At 38.9% G+C, this 20350-nt stretch overlaps 1 protein-coding gene across 1 annotated transcript in view; it reads right to left on the bottom strand.

Moving 5' to 3' along the window:
• Positions 1-20350, bottom strand: part of LOC136304974 (roundabout homolog 2-like) — an 88089-nt gene that overhangs the window by 33798 nt on the left and 33941 nt on the right. The window contains exons 10-14 of the mRNA XM_066208383.1: positions 17233-17275; positions 15541-15668; positions 10878-11159; positions 10374-10499; positions 5928-6084 (exon numbers count right to left, since the gene is read on the bottom strand). Coding sequence (XP_066064480.1) covers positions 5928-6084; positions 10374-10499; positions 10878-11159; positions 15541-15668; positions 17233-17275 — 736 coding nt within the window. The remainder of the gene's footprint in view (positions 1-5927; positions 6085-10373; positions 10500-10877; positions 11160-15540; positions 15669-17232; positions 17276-20350) is intronic.

The following is a 20350-nucleotide window of genomic DNA, read 5'->3' as shown; positions in this document are numbered from 1 at the left end:
CAGCTGGAAACCTTGAACACTGTGTGAGTCCTAAAATTTAATGAAAATAGAGTCATAATTGCTTAGACTGTCTTGAGTCAGTTTAATTTTTCCCACAACTGATAAGCAATTGGAACAAGATATGCAACAAAAAAATTACTGACCCATTATCGCATTCGTTAATGGTGATTAGATAATGTTACACCACAATCAACAACAAAAATGACCTAGCACACTTCCAGGATCATTAACGTAGGAGAATGAATATTGACCTGGACATGAAAATAGCAGCATTCTTAAAAGGTAGAGCAAGCTTTATGTAGTTGCAATTATGCACTTATTTCACAGAATATTTCACAGAAAAAAGCTGAGCTGAAAGGGACCCACAAAGATCACCAAGTCCAACTCCTGGCCCTGCACAGCACCATCCCCAAGAGCCACTGTGAGCCCAAAAGTGTTATCCATTTACTTCCATGCTGCCCTTTATCTATCTATAAATTTACCATTTGTTTCTGGTTTGGAGCTTAAACAAAAAGCTACACTTTCCTCATAAATTCTGGTCTTCCCACCCTGCACACATAGGGTATCTCCTATGATGTGCAATGCATCCGTGTCACAGCAGCACTGACCCCAAGCATATGCTGTGTCACAGCACCAGCTGATAAGGTACATTAGCACACATGTTGACAGCTCTGCCAGCACCCCACCTCCTAACCAATCTGTACTGGGACTTACCTAGACAGGGCTACATTTCTGAACACTTTCAACACACCTGCCCAAAGTAAATGCAAAGATTAACCACTAGGAGTATTCTTGAATACCAAATTCTTCTCTCTTCAGACATAAAGGGTGTCCTGGTAGGAGTTTGTGTTTTTTGTTGCCTTATACCAAAGGTGCAAGGAGTAGTGCTATATCTGATCAGGGCTAGAAACAAAAGCTTTGTATTTTATTACCATTTATTATGCAAGTTTTGCCAGCAGGGCAATTCATTTCAGTCTCTGTGCTCATCAGAGGACCTTTCAATTCAGTGTTGTATTACAGTATCATCCTGGAATGCTGTCCCTTAGAGACTCTGGCATCATTCCAGGTAGATAGGCCTTAGTGCCTGTGGTCATTCCCTGTGCATTACCTCCCCAGAGTAATTCCCTAATCTGAGCACAACTTCAGCTGTACGCAGATTTGCTGACAATCACACCACTCAAATCTCAACTGTCTACTTTTCCCATCTTCAAAACATCCAGTCAGGCATCAGTCCCTTGAGCATCAGCACACATTTCTTCTTAACCCCTGGTGCATTCCAAAATAACTCAGGGTACACATTTGCGCTTTTTTTTTTTTTTTTTTTTTTTTTTTTAAAAAAAAAAGCAACCAGACAACCACAAGCTCCTTCACTGTCAAACCATCCCACACTCTTAAAGGCCATTTTCCAAGCATCATTTAAGTCACTTTATCTTCTTTCCACCATCAAGGACTGCTGACAAGGTCCTTTTTTTCTGCAATGCAGGCAGGCAATGCATTTCACTATACAGTTAATTTCTCAAACCAGCTTAAAAATACTCCTCTAAAGCTTCTGATTTGGAAGGAAGGATTTACCAATTTCCCAGAGAAAAATGAATTACTGTCAATTTTGTCAAGTGTGAAGCCAGGTTACAAAAAGGCTGGGAACACTGAGATGGAGAAGTTGCAAACCTGTCTTATGAACAGAACATTCACTTTCAGCAAAACACAAAGATTTCTTAAATTAACAAAAGTACTTTTTCCTTATTCAGAAGTCTGTAGTCTGTATTTAAATGCACAGATTCAGGACAGCTAAAACAACCTAACTTAATCATCCAAAAGTCCATGGAAAATATATCTGGTAATTCACACTTCTATGAATTTAAATCTCTATATATGTAGATATAACCATAAATAGATAAAAAAACACGTATGAGCACAGAAGTTAAAATAAAGGCTGCTTCTTAACATTTGCCCTCTAGGAGAGGTCAAGTGATTGATCATTACCATTTTCATAACACAGAGATTTAATAAAACGTTACATAATACATATTCATTGTTAGCCAACAGTTAAAATACGACCAGCTGTAATTTGTCTTTCCAAACAACATTTACTCAGGACATTTGCAACTGAGGCTGAAGGGACCATTCTAAACCATGCTGCTAAAAATGTGCAGTGCAACAGTTCTCTCACTTCCTTTTGCTCTCTCAAGCTCATGCTTTGCTATAATGCCTTCTTCTTTAAAAGGGACAGGGGAAAAAGACACTCCCAGGTGACTTTTCAATGGTGAATAAACGAGCTTTGGATGTGCTTGCCTCCTGACCCTACTCGCTTCAAATCCCCAAAGGTTCAGCTTGATAGCAAAAAGGTTTCTTACCAAAGAGGTTTCTTAGTGAAAAGTTTCTGCACAAGTACTGTATCTTTACCCAAATTTTGTTTGAAGTGGAAAGCAGCCAAAGCATGAAGTTCAGGACATTTGAGATTCAAGATTTCAGGTACAAGAACCTTTCTCTTCTTAAAGTAAGGTGTCTGAAAAGCCACAAGACCTAACTTTCACTTTAGAGAAAACAAAAATAAAACAAAATCCCCCAAAAACCAAGGAAAAAAAAAAAAGGAAACCTAAAATACTACAGACATAGTAACTACATGTCACATAAGTGATACAGTTATAGAAACATCTGGTACCACCACAGTGATTATTGGCCACGTCCATGTCCTTTTTCATCCTCTCAGTAAATCCAAACTGGCGAAAATGCAACTTTTTTCAAGTACACTTACTGAAATCTAAGTGCCTTAACTTCATTAGCGACCTCTGATTGTAATTTCATTATAATTAAGACCCTAATAAGTTCTGGTTAACAAACATGAGTCTCTATTTTTCTAGTAATTTTTATTGTATTGTCAGCACTTCTATAATCTTTGACTAATTAAAAGCCTGATTCATTACACTAATAGATTTGTTCCTTCCAAATGTAAAATAAAGGTGATAGATATAGGGCACATTCTGTAAAACTGTGTTTCATTACATATATTGTTGCAACAAATGAAGCTTCCCTCCCTGGAACTCACCAGAAAGCACTTTTTGAATTAAAAGGTACTACTTCCTTAACTTTTCATAAAGACGGACAATAAGTATCAAATATATTGACATTCAGCAACTAATATTCCATTTTGAGGTGTAATCAATAGCAAGGAATAGAAATGACCAAATAACAATATGCTGACTGCCTTTACTGGGTTGGCTCAAGATCATGCATGTTGTTGGTGAAAAATCAAAGTAAAAGATAATGAGTAAGAAATGAGCATCTCTTTACTTGTTTGTAAATTTGTCAAGTTTCCATGAAATCGAGTAAAATCATCTTCTCTGAAAAGGGTGGGAAAGGGAGCGTGTCATTTTGGGAGCTAATATAGGAAAATAGAAACTTAATTGCCACAGAGAGGCTCTTTGCCGAGGTTAAACAGGAATCTAAGAGATCCCCAAAGCTCTACCACATTATATAACAGGGCTAGCTGGAGTAAGATATTCACTTTTCCTTCTGCAGTTTATGGAAAAATGGAGGCAAATGTCAACCCTAGTGCCTCTGAGAAGAAGATGGTAGAGAAAACTGAGTGCATTTTTTCTTTGTCTTGGTTTTTTTTTTTAATATCACTTGCTATTGTGGATTATCTTTTGCAACTTAGAAATCTACTAGTGCTCATAAGGTCACTAGTGCTAATCTCTAGTAAGTAAAACTAGGTGTCAAATATTTTTTTGATGATAATCATGCCAATAAAACTCACACGTGAATTTAATTGTTACAGGAAGACATACAGAAAAACAAGTTTCTGTTTAGATGCCACTCTCCTTGTTTTATTGCCCTAAACATTCATATTTTGTATCATATTGTGAGAATTTCATTAACGCATTCGATTTTTCTGACTGGAAGTTCATTTTTCAGTTATAATTCACAATATAATTACATCTGCATGTAACTAATTCTAAGATTAAAACACTTTGAACTTGTCACAGGTAGAGTAAATCAAAACAAACCAAGAAGAACAAAAGAGTTTTAAAAAAATGTGCTTTTTAATTGCTTTTTAACCCAGTATGTGAATGTTAAAGGCAACATAAGGAATGCAGTCCCTTAATTGTTTCCCTTTTAGCATGTTGAAAACCATAGAAACAAGATCAACCCCTAAATACAGGGTTGATAAACAAAATTTGCAATGCCCATACTTTCTAAATACTGAGAAAGTATGGGCATTGCAGATTCAGTCTTCAGCAAAGGTGGCTCCAAATTACTGTAGCTCCACACTGAGACTCTTAAGTCCAACCTTCAATTTTTTTCTGTGTTTGGTAAAACGCATGTTACAAGGTCTTGCAACCACCACTGCTAATGAGACATTACAAAAACCAGAGAAGAGCAATTCAAAACATAAGCAGAGGAAAAACTAAGTCTGAATGGTTGTGAACCTGAAGGCTGGTGATTACCTTCTCCTTAAATAACCAATGTGGGTCTTGGTGACCAACATCATTCCTTCCAGCTAAATAACAGGTGCTTTATGCAACTGAGGAGTCAAGCCCTGTGTCACAAGGGATTTCTCTATAAGGTACTTCCATTTAACTTTAATGCTATTTCATTGTTCTGAGGAAAATCCAAGTGGTTTGCCTTCTATTGCATAATTGTTTTAGTGAAATGGCCGCACATGTGTTTTAAGGATATAAACTGATAAAGACAAAAATATTATATGGTGAAACAATTTAAAATTTATTTTAGCCTCTTATAACAGAATACAGAAGACAATGATTATATGAACTTTTTGCCTTGAGATATAAACAACACTCACAATCAGTAAGGTTATTCATTTCCATTACTTCAAAATTCTAACCCTAATACAGCCTGAATGGGCCTCAATTTTATAAAGAACTTCCCTGACTAACAGTCATTTATTGCTCATTTTAAAGAGTCAAAGGAGTTAATATAAACTGAAACAATATGGAATTTTTCCAGCTTTAATTATGAAAGTAGTAATGATCAACTCACACTTATAACTGAGATAACACTTGAAATATTTTTATTCAGAAAAGCTATTACAATGTATTCTTAAAAATGTTTAATCCTTAGGAGATATTGATTAATCCATGTATCGAAACAGACAGAAATTTGTCCCTGACAAAACAATTATTCTCAAAGGCTCCAACAGAGCTACCCACAGTAAGCTAGGCTTTTATATACTCTGGTTTACCTCCAGAGTTTGATAACCTGGTATATCACATAATTACACTTCATAAAAAGCATTTTTTAATTGTTGTCTGTGTAGGAAATGTCTCTTTCCTCTCATTTAGCACTTCTTGTGTGATTTTGTGTCCTTGAGAACAAGTCTGAGCTACGCAAAATTATGTGGAAGGTTTCAGAAACTTGGAAGTTGTTTGAATAACAATAAAAAAGCCTATAATTAGCATGCTTTCCTCAACTGTGAAATTTCTTCTAAAAGCCGATGAGAAGATTATTATCCATTGGTTGATCTTCAAAAATTAATCCAATTTGGTGGGGTTTTTTTGTTCTGTTGGCTCTAATATTTTTAAACATCAAAGCAGTGAAAAAATACACAGAACCAGATTATGTCATCCTTACTCACTCTGAGTCCCATCAGCTGCATGCAACCCCAGAATTCAATTAAGCTACCTGTGAAGTGAGATACTTCTCAGCATGAGAAAGAACTGAAGCCCTACATGATGATGAAGCAAGGTCACTTTTGTTTCCATCTTCAGTCACTATCCAGAGAAGCTATTCAAACATTCCTCCGCCATAGCCTTGAATAAGTCTACAGGATAAGGTGTTCTTTCTAATTTTTTTTAAACAAAACAGAATAATATTGTCACTTAGCAAAATTTAAAAAAAAAATAGAAAAGGACTAATTTCTGCAAATCACAGATTTTTCTTCAAAAGAAAAAGAAAAAAAAAATTACCCTGCTTCTTGCTGATCCACCCCATAGTGTTCCAGCTCTGTGCCTGGAAGTGGCTGCACAGGAGGGGGTGGGAGGGGAACACTGGCCCAAGTGGAACCATTATTTTTCTGGGGCTTGGCAGTATTTTTGTTTTTCTTCTTTTTCCCTCCTTTGCCACCTGCAAATCCAAAAAAAGAAGAAGAAAATGTTAGAGCTATGAAGTGGGAAACAGAGCCAGCTGTTTATATTTCTTTGACAGAATTCTGATTCCAGAGCACATGCCCCAAAAAAGAAGATGTATTTATATCTCAGCAGAATCAGCATCAATGTGCTAATGCTGCCACAAGGTTATAAGTAATAATAGAATAGGATGGCAAAATAATCTGAATATTTACTGAAAATCACTTATTTTTAAACCTCTGTGCATTTGCAGCACAGTAGTGAAGAAACAAGGAAAATCAGGTTTTCCTGTATGAGACATACAGTGAAAAACAGCAAATTATTTCAAATTCCAGAGTCCAGTGTGATTATAAGACAGTTTTGCATAATCACTTTTGGTGGAAAACACAGAGGTTAAGGACACCATCCAAAAAAATTGTCACTGGAGTCTAGAACTTTCAAGACAAGAGTAAATTGTTAAAACAAAAGAAACAGGGTTTTGTTGACAGGAATTTCCTAATTTCTATTGTTTTTATAAGAACAGGAAGTCACATGCAATGTTTTAGGACTGACTGTTTCACAGGATTTAAGTTATCTTGTGCCACTATGGAGAAGAGGTTCTATTTTTGATACACAGTTCTAATGGACAAGGTAGAAATGAAGTGAGCAATGCATTTTGGTTAAACCCTCTGCTCTTCTCTTACTGTCCTTGCACACACTTCTCCACCTGTGACACTTCCATTTGTAGAAGTGTGATCTTACAGAGAAAGCTCTCATCCCACTTTCTTTGCTTCTTTTAGTTAGCCCTGACTTCTTTTGCTTGTCAGGAATGCAGTGCGAGGAAGAATGGCACAACATTTTGAATCCCTTGACTGGTTGGGGATCCATCTATTATTTGGAGTTTCGATGTGGCTTTCAAACTCTTTGTTGGGTGGAGGAATGGTTTTGTCAGATGCCTTTTCAGTGGGGTACCCAGCTGCTCTCACTCATCCCCAGCCTGTTGCAGAAAGCACAGCCTAATCCATCTCACCCACTGACGTCGCTTGATGATTTATAGGGATCAGCCAAAAATACCCTCATATAAAATGAATCAATGAATCAAGAAAGCCACAACTGACTGGTCAGGGAGGGTGGCACAATGTGCACTGGCAGGCACCACCCTTTTTGCCATGGCTCTAGCTTTAGCCACAGAGAAACACAGCAGGAGGTGCAATTCCAGTAATAGAGACAAGCCCCTATCATGGGAATTTTGGCCGTGAGATGACGGCTTTCTTCTGTTACCTCCAAACATCAGCTGGATGAAAACAGGAACAAATAGAGAGGGAAGAAAAATGGGATTCTGTGACTCAGAAGTAGCCAAGACTTCTCTTTTCACCCCCTGTTGTGCCTGCTAGAGACAGGCAACAAGCCCAGAAATGTTTCTAATCGACCTGGCTGGCAGCACTTCACAAGCAAGACTTTGCTTTCCACTATTCAATTCCAGACCAAAGCTCTTCCTTCCTTGTTTTGGAGTATTTATAGTAAGTCCAGTCAAGATCCTGTCATTCACTAGGTGTGAACTGAGCTGATACTACTTCTATTAGGATGGAAAACAAGCTCTTCCTTCCGTTTGTAGCCTGGCAGAGAGGGCAGCTTTCTTGAAAAGGGAAAGAACATTTTGACCAGTGAAAAGAAACCCCAGTGACAGTGGAGATGAAGGAACAAATACATGAACCTTTTGGAGGGAAAATAAAGATTTCAAAGCACAGGTGAGGCAAAAAAAAGTGGAGTTAGTAATAGGGTCACTGAACAGTGCAAAGGAAGTAGGTTAATTTTAATTTGTGGGACATGGGGGAATTTTTTTAGAAGTCAGGAGGAGTAGGAGCCAACAAGAACTAATGCAGGAGGGCCTGCTTTAGGAGAAAAGCACATGCATGTGATTTTGTGGTGCAGGAGGACTTAAACTAGGAATACATAGAGAAGGGAAATGCAAAGAACAACTTCAACTTAGAGATTAATTGAGGTGGAGAGGAAGATTTTGGAAGAGTAGCATCTTGATAATCTTAGGAGACTGTAAAAGTGTAGGCTGGACGTGTGGAGTACTAGTATAGGAGACACTTGGATTTTGGGAGTTTCAAAGAGAGAAATTAGAGATAATGGCGATATTATATTAGAAAGAGTGAAGCAGAGAGACAAGAGACTTGTTTGGATGAAGAAATGAAAGAAGAGAACACCAAGGTCACTGCTGTTAGGGGAAGCAGCCTACCCTGTACAGTTGGGCAGGAGAGTTCTGTCCCCACGGGCAGAGTTACTCCACTGTCAGACTGGTGGGACAGACACTGAACACATAAAGCCTGATTTGTGTTTGAAAACTGATGCACCAAAGCTTTGTTTCCCCATAGCAACAATGCTTGATGCTTCAATGTCTCCTCACACTGAAATTCGATTATATTGTTTAAATCTCTAGGTGAATCGAGTGCTGGAGAAAGAACTTGCCAGTTGGGCTGCTGATCCTAGTACAGAGAGAATCTGTGCAAACTATAGCTGCAAAATTTCCCTGCATCATAAAGCAGTTGAGGTTTTAGTTATTTTCCATTCCACAGTGGGATAGGAATTCTCATGATAGTCATGTAAGAGAGACAGAAACTTAGTCAGAATAATAAGTGTACTTAAAGTACTAACCAAGGAAGGGTGAGAACAAATCTCTGCTCACCCTGATGGCAACTACATCACCAAAGCTGGTCTCTGACTCCAGTGATGCCCTAATTATCAGGCCTCCCCCAGTTTCTCATGCATTATCAAGGCAATTATCCTGTATCAAAGGCATAATTAGTGGGCAAGGGAAAACAAAACACTGACTCTGCAGTCCAATAACCTGACACTCATCTGAGCACTGGGGCATCCAGTTGTGAGTTGCCCTGGTCACAAGAGTGCCCTGGCCATAGAAAGACTGACTATAACCCAAAGTCTCCTAGCATCATCAGAAAATTCACTTCTGACTGAGAAACACTGCACAGAATATTTTGCATTTGAAACATCTGATCAAAGTCCAGCCTTTGATCAACGGGCATCTTCCAGTGACACTTCCTATTTTCTGAGGAAATTCTTAGGCAGACTTAGCTGTCAACAGACCTGAAGTGTGATACTGCCCTCTGATACCTGACATATATGTACCTCAGCACATCAATTTCTGCATTTTCATGCAGCCTGGGGAGCAAGCTGATTTCCTAAGCTACTTGTCAATATATCTCACATGCAAGGAACAAGAACCTTTCTTGAAGTATTTAATGAACCCAGCTTCCAGATACCTCTCTGACAATGCCATAAGGTCTATTTTTTGGTCTCAGTCAAATCAGCTAATGCTCCCCCTTGTGAACACAGGACTTGCAAACACACCTGTCTACTGGAGTCATGGGCCAATGATTATAGGCTTCTTATCTCAAGATTCAGTTTGCATAGTCATCTAAATTGACATAAAGTAGCCATTTCTAGGTTTGGCCTGTTACTGGGAGGACTTCCCCAGCTTAAAGTGGAAATTCAAAAGGCTGTGGGTATATTCTGAATATCAAGAGTAGGTCCTTTCAGTGCTCTTATATTTCAGCCAGGTGAAATCACAGATTTTCATCTTAACTGCTGCCTTTTCAGTTTTTGTCTTGACAAAAAAAAAAAAAAAAAAAAGACAGCTATACATAACATAAGCAACAAGTAAGCACAATTAAAGAAATCAAGAGAAAAGGTGTGTTCAGATATAATACGCAACCACATGTACTATGATCATTTTCATCTGATGAAAATGCATCATGTTTCCAATAGAACATGCAGCACACACATAAAATTTACATCCTGTTTGTATGCAGACTTGGCACAATTTGTTGAAACCCCTGTCACCTTTCAGGGCCCTACAAATATTTGCAAGCTGCTCCACTGAGGAACAGCATTTAGAAGCAGCTCGTGGGAGTGGGGGATCTGTTAAAAACTCAACAAAAATAATAATCTCCTCATGAAGTTCAGTGTGGGGAGACCTATAAACTGAGGATGGATGCAGAAATACATTTTCTCCAGAGAGGGTTTCAGGGAAAGGGTGTGACAAGGCGAGGCTGGCAGCTGTGCTGACAAGCGCCACTTGGAAGGACTCTCCAGTTATCTCCAAGCAGGTTGTGCAGAAGGCTTTTTTGTTCCAGTAGAGTCCCATGTGGCATTGTTTGCTGGTGGGCAGCAACTCTTATGGTTATCCTCAACTGGTGCCTGGGAGGTCTTCTGCCTCCCTGGCGAGCCTCTCGCCAACACCCCTCCGTCCCTCGCTCCCCTACACACGGCGATGGAACCAACCTGAGAGGCTGCCACTCCTTTCGGAGCTGTTGTGGGAGCTGGTGGTGCTGAAATCCTGTGACTGGTTGTGTGGCAATCTATTAGCCAGTCCCTCAGCCACCCGGTAGTCAGGGATGTAAAGCAAGGCTAAGGGTTAAACGGCAGAGGTCACAGTGGCATCGTGGGATTAGTCGACAGCACAAGCACATGCGACACATGCAGTTAGCAAGTCAAGGGCGGATGGGGTGGGGTGGCAGGTTTTAACTCGGTTATTTTTAAAGGTGCACCTACCCTAGCCTAATGGAAGGCAGATGGCTTGGTGACCAGCACAGGACAAAGAGCATTAAAAGCACAGTGCAGTGTATTTTGTGATCAGGTGAGGTTCAGCATGCAGGCAAGGTGTGCAAGCATTAGTTCAGGTCAACACGAACAGTGTCTCACAGAGCTAAACATAATTTCCTAATTCATGCACAGATGATACAGTATACAAAGCCAAGGGCTCTGGAAAATAAGAGCTGTAATTACCATTGTTGCCTTTGCCTTGGTCTGGGAGAGAGTAACCAAACCCCATGAGGTCATTTTTTTGCTGAATTGAGCTTTTCCACTGTGGATCCGGTAAATCGACAGCCAGCTCGTGGATGCTGTTGGAATGCAGGATCTGGGTGGTGGCATATGGCGTAGCCTGAGTTATTTGGCTGGAGCTGTTGTAACTGGTTTTGGTGGTGAAGTCGATGCTGCTGTAAATGGCCCCATCAGAAAGCATGGTAGCAGTTTTATCTCCTTGCCCTGGCACTGGTGGCAGCACATCTGTGGAATGAAACAAATCACTGATGCACGGGAAGCCAGAAAGCACCGAGGTTTAAGCTGAGAAGTAAACGTGTCATTTTGCACGTTTGCATTTCAGCCGAGACAGGTCCATGAGCCAACGAAGGGAAGATGATGTACAACCATCGCCAAGCTATCAGCAGCCGTGACAGGCCTACCACTTGTCCTTCACGTCTCGCTGCCTAAAACCATCTTTTTTTTTTTTTTTTTTTCCCCTCATACCTTCAACTGTGAATGCGAAGTTTGGAATATTTCTCTACTGAAGAATGTTTTCAATCGTTCACCCTGTGTCAGAACCAATGAAACTGTCTGGGCTTCAGGGACATGATGAAAGAATTTACAAATCACAGAGGGAACTTGCCCAGCAAATATGTAGAAAAACTCCCAAAGTAATTTTTTAAGGGCATCACCTTGATTTCCTTGAAGCTTTTTGCATCAACTTATCTAATTTTCCTTTTGACATTAGCCAGTACATTTCTTCTTTTCAACAAAAAAACAAAACCTGAAAAAAGCAAGTTGTTCCTGATACGTGAAAGAAAATCTGGTATTCTGAAGAGATTTAGGTGATCAGGCCCTCAAAATGGCCAAGCGATGTTGATAATGGAGAACAACTTGTTCAAAAACTCCAGTACATTTGCCTGAAAACCATTATAGCATATTTAACTAAATATCTGCTGAATTTTCTCCATATTTTGAATCCTATCCCGCACTGCAATTTGTATCTTTAATCAGTTAGATTGGCAGTCTCTCTCCTTACAAAACACTGAAGCGACCTTTGCTGGTGGAATACTAGATCCAGAAACTGAGACTAGTGAAGTGTGAAAAATCTAATGATGACTGGCATGATGTCCCAAGGAGAACCACATCTCAGCAGATAACCCTCCTTCCTGCTCTCTCAGAGGTCAATATATCAAATGCTACTATTTTTACAATTTATTTAGACTCTGAAGAGTTGAGGCAATTCCAGAATGTGCTTCTTTAAAAAATCCTTCATTTATATGCCGTTTTCTTTCTACAGCCAGATGGCAGATACAGGTTCCAACTGTTAGATCAGACTTGAGATAATGCATACTCCTATAGTGAGGATGTTCGGATCCCACTCTAGGGATCACAGCCATTTTTATGTACCTTAAGCCCAGAAAAGACGATTCTTGCACCTAGTCAAGGGTTTAAGCTCAGTTCCAAACTCAAATGTGGGTCTTGTGCAGTCTCAGGGAATACACTTGTTCTCTCACTGTCTCAAAGACTTATCCAGCAATGAAATGTGACACCATGGTCTCCTCAGACTGACTTGGTATTATTTATTTGCTTTTGTTGTTTTTTGGGGGGTTTAATTTCTTGGGTTTTTTTTTTTTTTTTTTTTTTTTTTTTTTTTTTTTTTTTTTTGTTGTTGTTGTTGTTGTTGTTGTTTTTTTTTTTTTTTTTTTTTTTTTTTTTTCCCTGGGATGAACATTTAGATGACAGAACTATTTTCTTTTGCATTCAGGTGTGCTACAGTGAACATTTTAACATGGACCCTAATAATCTTCAGTCTCAGGGCAGCAACATAATATTAACAATAAATATGGCAATAACAAATGCTCAGTAGAGACACTGCAGAAAGAGAGATTAAATTTGGGTCTATCAGCATGATCTGGTTTTGCATACAGCAGGGAAATGGGCACAATCAAGTATTTAAAAGATCTTAATTGTATTAACTTATATCTGCAGATAAATCGCAAGTGCAAAAAAAATTACAATTAATGCGAACTACAGCTCATATTTCAAAATCATGTTGTTACTATCTGCACATATGCAATGTGCCTGCCAGGGGCAGTACACAAACAAAAATGCATCTATGTGCAAATACAGCATGAGATGTGAAAGACAAGTGCAGTCCTATCCTTCTTGCATTTCATCCACAATATGAACATTTCTCCTTTCCACAATCGGTTCCGTCAAAGTATAATGGCTTGAAGTTTAGTAAATAAATTCTGTTGTTGATGTATAAAGTGAAGTAAATCCAGCTCAACATGTCTGTGTTGGATTTGAAGACTCAAGGAAGTAAAAACGAGCAAAATGCTCATCTCTGATGTACTCAGACATACATCTGTCTTTTAGAGCATATTTCTGGCAATTGAAGAGGTATCATCTCTGTACAGTAATTTCAAAATGGAGAACTATTCATGTGCACACACTTGAAAGGGAAGTTGCATAGCTGCCCACCAGCCAAGGACTTTCAGTCATTCTTACTGATAAGCTGAGGTTCTCCAGACATTCTGGGAATTTTCAGTACAAGCACGGATTCCTTCTTTGACCTCAGTGAGATGTATACATTTAAGTACTCAGAGAGCTATTAAGTAGAGATTTTACAAAGTGCCATAGTTACCGAGCAAAAGTCAAGTGTGATTTTCCCAGCAAGCTGTCATAGCAAAAACACCACACTGTTCATTTCAGGCCAAAGATGAAGAACGCATTTCCCACTGGAAACTTTCCCCAAAACTCTATGAAATCCAACTTTTGTTTGCAACTCTTGAGATAAATGAAATAGTGCTGAAACACTTGTGCAGGGAAGCTCTTTCTTGCTGCCTTGGAGATGTAATACCATTTTGTGACCTTACACAAACTCCAAGACTCACACGTGCTTCCCACTCACAGCCTTGCTCTCAAATGCCTATCCAGGACAGGATATCATCCTCTCACTCTTAAGGGAATTTTTAGGACTGCCTGCCTCAGCTTCTGAGTTTCTAGGGTGACTGATACCACCCTACTCTTTTTAAAATTCTTACTGAGCTTTTATGTTATCACAGACCTTTTAACCAGTAAAGGAGGCCCAAGTTCTATCTATATAGTTAATATTCCATTTCTACATGTTAAAATACTTCTAATACATCCTTAATGCAGAAACATTTAATCTCAGCTGCTGAAACAGATAGGGATAAATGATCGCAAACCAGCCAGAATAAAAGTTCTAGCTCAGCTGTAAAGATCATGGGTAGAATTAAGCTGCCGAATTTTAAAACATAACTGTTGTATCTCTTGCATGAATTTGGACCTATGCCTCATGCACACTGAGGCCAAAAATTTTCAAAAAATAAGCTTCCACTTCCAGTAATATGGAGCCAAATACTAAAAGAAAATGGTAATTTTTCTGCATTTTGTGGGCTTAAGAAAAGATGGGAAAGTACTGAAGGGTTTTATTTTCAAGATATTCACAACAAAGAAGCTGGCAGAAATTCAGTTGCCTTGTAAATATTACCAAAAGTTTTGCTTACTTTTAAATATCTTTGACAAGAACTGCATAACATTTTTATACAGAAAATAAATCTAGTGCGTTTTGTTGTAATTTTAAGTCACAGTAGTCAAATCACAGGCAAGAGGCTTTTCATGGGAATGTATACCAGTATGAGGGATGGTCTTCAAAAGCAGATTCTGGTACAGTCCAAAACGGAATTATTTTCATATTTACCAGTTTTTTTGTTTTATTGATTTTTCTTGCATTTTAATGCATTTTTGATGTATAGGTTGTCTTGATTTTTGTTTATCTGTTTATGTCTCTAAAATGTTTACATACTCATTTACATTAGGAAGTTTTCTTCTGACCAGCATGCAGAATTATCTGTGTTATTCACAGAAACCAAGGAAGATTCACAACAGAGATGTGAACGCTACTATGAATTTTAAAAATCCCAATCCTACATCTTAAAATTCCCACTTGAGTTAAATGTTTGAAAGGAAAAAACCCCTCTAAAGATTCATCATTGTAACAATACATCTTTACCTCATTCCCCCTAAGGTGCTCTCTCAAGTCAAAATGGAAAAAAAAACCCTAAAAGATCTAAATAGTTCCCTTTTATGTATCCTTTCCTCCAACAAAAAAGAAAGTTGCTTAAGACCTTTGAGGGTTTCTTCACAGATTCTGGTTGAGACTGAGAGCAGGCCCTCAGGAGGAAGAGGATGGGTAAGGTGACAGCAACCAAGTTCTCATGTCCTTCTGCTGAAGGAACATCTTTCCTGCATCTCCAGAGTTCTCCTCTGCTCTTATGGACATCCTCCATCCCTGGCTATACTGCTCTGCACAGCACATTGCTCATCTCCACACAAAAGAAAATGAGGTTGAGACACAAATACATTTCTCTTGACATCATAAGCAGACCCTGTCTCACCACTGCGGGGAAAATTATAAACTAGACTTACATTTTAAAGAAGTAAAAAGAGATAAAGCAAAAGGAACATTTTAAAGTCAATTTTCAATCAAATCCAGAAAGAAAGAAACACACAGAAAGAACTGTAATGATAAAAATATTATACAGTATTCATCATAGATGTTAACTAATGAAAGTCTCTTTTATAATATCGGGTGACTTAATAAAAGGAAACCTACCTCCACGACCAAAATTCCCAAGATCATTGGGTCCACTAGTGCTGTTATTAACTGGCAGACTTGTGGCAGGCCAAGAGTCTGCCAGCCAAGGATAACTGGGGTCACTGGCATTCAACAGACCTGGTCGACTGAAGCAGAGTAAGAAAAAAGAGATATATACACACAAAGATATATACATATATATATATATAAAATTACAATATCTCTAAGTAGTGATGGCAGAGTGCATATTACTGTTCTTTTAACACCATAGGTAACTAACAGTTTAGGAGACTTTAATTTATTTCAAATTACAATTGTATAGCCTTTGATGATTTAAAGACCTTGAGCAGTTAATTAAGGTTATATACAAATCAACTTTGTCAGTAGAAGTGGGACTAGGCATCCGTCGTGACTCTGCCAGAATCCAAATGAACCCCGTTGTCTGTGTGAAACAGGAGTCAGGCAGAACCAGCACGGGATCCTACGCCAGGGCTGAATGACAAATTACCACCTCCAGGGAGCCATCACTCAAACTGATTGCTCCATATCAGCCATTTCCAGGACTTTGGGCTACTATTTCTTCCTTCCCTTGCATCCCAAATGCATGCCTGTCATCTACAGGCTGGTAACTCTTTCTTTGAGCACTCTTGCATGGTTTAGAGGCAAACAAGTTTGAGGAGGATTAATGGAAAGTCCACAGCTATCTCTGTGTGCCACTACTGCACGGCTTTTATATCCCTGTAATTCCCAGCTTTGAGAGCAGCGTTGAACAGGGAGCATGGTGAAAGAGAAGGCACACTCGGGCCACAAGGCTCCGTGTCTCTCTCACCCCAGGAAAAACAGGAATTCAGCAAGGCAGGTGGATTGTTTGTATTTGTGTCCAGCAGGAGAAGCAAATCATTTGCTGCAGACACCCTCTTCTCCCCAACGAAAACAAAAAGCCGTCCGCAATTCTGCAGCTTTCCTGGGTTATTAAAGCATTCCTGAAGTTGGAGCAACATCTCCGATCATTGAGCATTATAGACCCCTGCCTGGAACAATCCCTAAGAGAAACATTGGTTTCCATGGAAACGGCAATAAGACGACCCAGCCGCATTCTTGCCACATCTACTCGCTCTCATTAGGCCTAATCTCTTTTTGCTAAAATATTGATTAAACAGGAGATTGGAAGTTATTACCAGGGCCTAATTACAATCTCCATATTGGCAAAGGGAAAATAGATGAGGATATATGGGCCCGTTATCAGCTTTTATCAATTTCAATTGAGTAGCCAAAGTTGTGGAATCCAGTCCTATCAATCTACAGCCTATTCATCATCCATGAATCATTTATTTTGTGATCGATTAAGTGTAATTGTTCACTCACAGCAATTTAGGGGGAGCCAATAAGGAGTCTTAAACAACAGCAACTTCATTTGCTAATGTCTAATTAATGCAATAAACATCCCAGTAACAAATGAACACATTCTTTGTGATATTTACTACTCATTTCTTCCAGGACATCTGGGAGATATGAAACATCTGGGCTTGCTTCTTCCAAAGTGCACAACAGATAGGTCATTAAACCTTGTGGTAAGCTACTTAACTCCTCCTAGTGCTATCACTCTTCCCAATGATGGGAAATGACCCAAGTACATCACCTAAAGCACTTTTCAGATCCCTTATTTTAAAAATAAACACAGTGGAAAGACCTTTATACAAATAAACATACCTTCCATTGCTCATTAGTCCTCCATCTCCTCTTTGGAAGGTGACTGCATTTTGGTTGGAAAAAAAAACAAAACAAAACAAACATACACAACACACACGTACACACATATAAGACAGGAAAAAATCAATTAGTAATAATTAAAAGTAACAATTCCAACTGCTCAGTGTCCGAGGTTGGAGGTCTCTTGGCATCATCCCATAATAAAATACAGAAATGACAAAAAGAGACTCAAGCACATTGGGTCTACAGTTCATTTAGGATTTCACTGCACATTACTGATTGACACCACATTACTGATTGCTCTGCACCTCGCAAGGCAAAGCAGACACCTGGGCAAAAGGCCTGAATTCACCACAGGCCCCTTGATATGACTTTGCATTGCAAGTCTGAGCCATGTGATGAAATTGTTTTCTTGGCATGCTTCTGCTACAGTACATAATGACATTGCACCAGTGAGTTAATAACATCATGTCGTAATGCAGTAATATAATGTCACCACACAAATATGTCATTTCTCAGGACAAACACAAAGAGATGGCAGCTCTATTAGAGCTAAAGGGATGGAAAAAAGCATCCAGCTGCACCTTCTCCACTAGAAGTACAGTTTAAGAACTAGCACCCACACATAAACGCACACGTCAGTGTCACTGGGAAGAAAAAGTGTTTCCAGTCTTCCATCCATGGGGGATGCCAAGGACATATTCACAGGGAGACAATTGTTTTTATGTCTCCATTCACGGGTGTTTGACAAAAACCAGCCTCCCTCTAGTCTACCTTATTAACAGGATTACATTTCAGGGCAATACAGGTAAACCCATATTACTGGTGAGATGCTAATTGACAACATTTGATGATCTTTTCTGAAACACTGAAAAAATACTTTGAATCAAAGCCAACAGACTACTCTGGTTCTCAGTGGCTATATCCCATTATTTATTGTCAGGCAAAGATAAGGCAGACTATTAAATTATACCAATGTCCTGGACACCTGCACCCTTACAGGCCCCTGACTGGACGAGGGCTTGAATTTCAGTGAGGAATGGAAGAGTTTGTGACCAGCCTGATTTAAAATAGGCCTTCATTTGAAAAGACTATTTACCTTTGCTAAGACAAGTGCTCCTGCTATTAAATTATAGCTCCCAAAGTATTTGCAAGATTTTCCAAGTATTAGTCCAAACTACACTAACTCAGGATTAGGCTTTCTATTATACACTATTCTAATCAGACAAAATTACTACAGCCAATGGAAATTCTGTACTCATTTAAAAAATAAGCAATGACATAAAGCCACTGGGAAAACTCTTTTGATACCTTATAGAATCCTTATTACTTTATTAACTCCTAGGGTAATTTCACAGTGTACATTCTGCAAAGGGGACTAAACCAGCCCCTCTGGAAGCTCTGCTGGAAGAATAGTAGGGTGATTAATTACCCTTCACTGCACAGCAGACTAATACCAATATCAGAAAATCACTGCAGTCATATGTCACATCAAAATGGTTAATAGCTGAATTTTGAAAGGGTGTAATCAAACCAATTAATGAAAAGAAAATCAAAATGCAAGTATGGAAAGTACTAAATAAAGGTCTGCTTTGAAAAACAAGACGTGGTAAAACAGTGTGGGTAATTAATTTTAGAGGCAATGCTACTTTCATTCACAGTCTTACAGGCTGTCAAATGGTTACCACTCGTTGCTTAAAAGTGAATAATCTGAAGTGCTGGGCATATCATATGTGATTATGCAAAGATGTGGGTACTGCCTGGCTTTGTTTATCTTGGCCAACAGTACATTAGATGCTGTTTCCTTTCTCCTCCTCTCCTCCAAATTTAATACTTGATTTCTCCAACTTTATGCATTTGGCAAAGTGACAAGAAATAAGGAAAAATGAGAAACAAAGGCTCGTTTGATAACAACCTTTATAAATAAAGTTTACAGATCTAAGGAATTGCAGTGAAACATATCTTCTGAAAACTGCTGGGATTAATGCTCTTGTTTAGACTGTCATCTACCGGAAATTATTTTGAGATAATTTTGTTGCCACTCGTACAGCATGTACAGGTGCGTGACCTTTTAAATGTGCATGTCATATGAAGGAAAAAAAACTCCACAACAATATTTGTGGTCTACAAAATATTTATATCCCTGTGTACCTTTATAAAGCAAAGCTAAAATCGAGGAGCTAGCAGGAGATTTCAGCAATGTTGCCTGACACATTTTATTTTCTGTGTAGGCAGGTATGGAAAAACTCCCATGCATGCCATGAGAACTCCATCAGGAAGACATGACACAGAAACCTCTTTGCCAGAGCCATAATTGCTGCAGGTTTGTTGTGGTATAGGAGATTGTTGAGAAAAAAAAAAAAACAAGGATCACAAAATTTGCTCCTTTTTCTTCTGTGTATCCTGGTGGTAGGAACTGCTTCCTGTTTTGTTTTCTTTTTAATTTCTTGTGTTAAATCATCTTACGCACTCCCAATATACACACCATCGTTAGAAGAAAGGTACAGCTTGCAGTGACATTGTTTTTCCTAGTGAAGACCGAGTCTGAGTTACGTGATGTGTATGGAGCTAGGACGGAAAACAGGTTTTTTTGTTTACCCTTCACCCTGTACACTAAGGTATGCATGAGAAATCTCAATGAGAAAATAAACCAGAAAGCATTTTATTTATTTAATGTGCTTGGTATGAAAGGCTTTGGAATATCAACCAAGCTTGCCAAAATTCCTCTTGAAGTGTGGCCATCTCACTGAGATGCTACAAAAAGCCCCCCATTCCTGATGCCATCCATAAATGGGCTACCTGAGGCTGGATAGAGAAGGTGCCTTTCTTTTAGCATCAATGTTGTGAAAGGCAAGACAGCTAACAACACAAGATATGGTCAGGCTGCCAAAAAAAGCACTATGTTTATCACTCCTGCCATACATTTTGTCAGCATTTTTTCCTGCAGTTTGATTTCTGCAATTACAAAACAAGCCTAAACGCCTGAATAGGAGCATACTTAATGCAATGCAGGCTTGTAGATGTCACTGTAAAAATAAAACACACCGACAGCTGGCTTTATTCATCCTGTCTCCACTTCAAAAAGCAGCAGAGCAATTTCAAGGGGCAATGTAAGAGG

The sequence above is a fragment of the Chamaea fasciata genome, unplaced genomic scaffold, assembly GCF_029207755.1.
Source record: "Chamaea fasciata isolate MVZ Bird 193981 ecotype frontalis unplaced genomic scaffold, bChaFas1.0.hap1 SCAF_2, whole genome shotgun sequence".
NCBI lineage: Eukaryota > Metazoa > Chordata > Aves > Passeriformes > Sylviidae > Chamaea > Chamaea fasciata.
The sequence above is the reverse complement of the archived record's forward strand: the minus strand, read 5'-3'. Positions and strand labels throughout refer to the sequence as shown.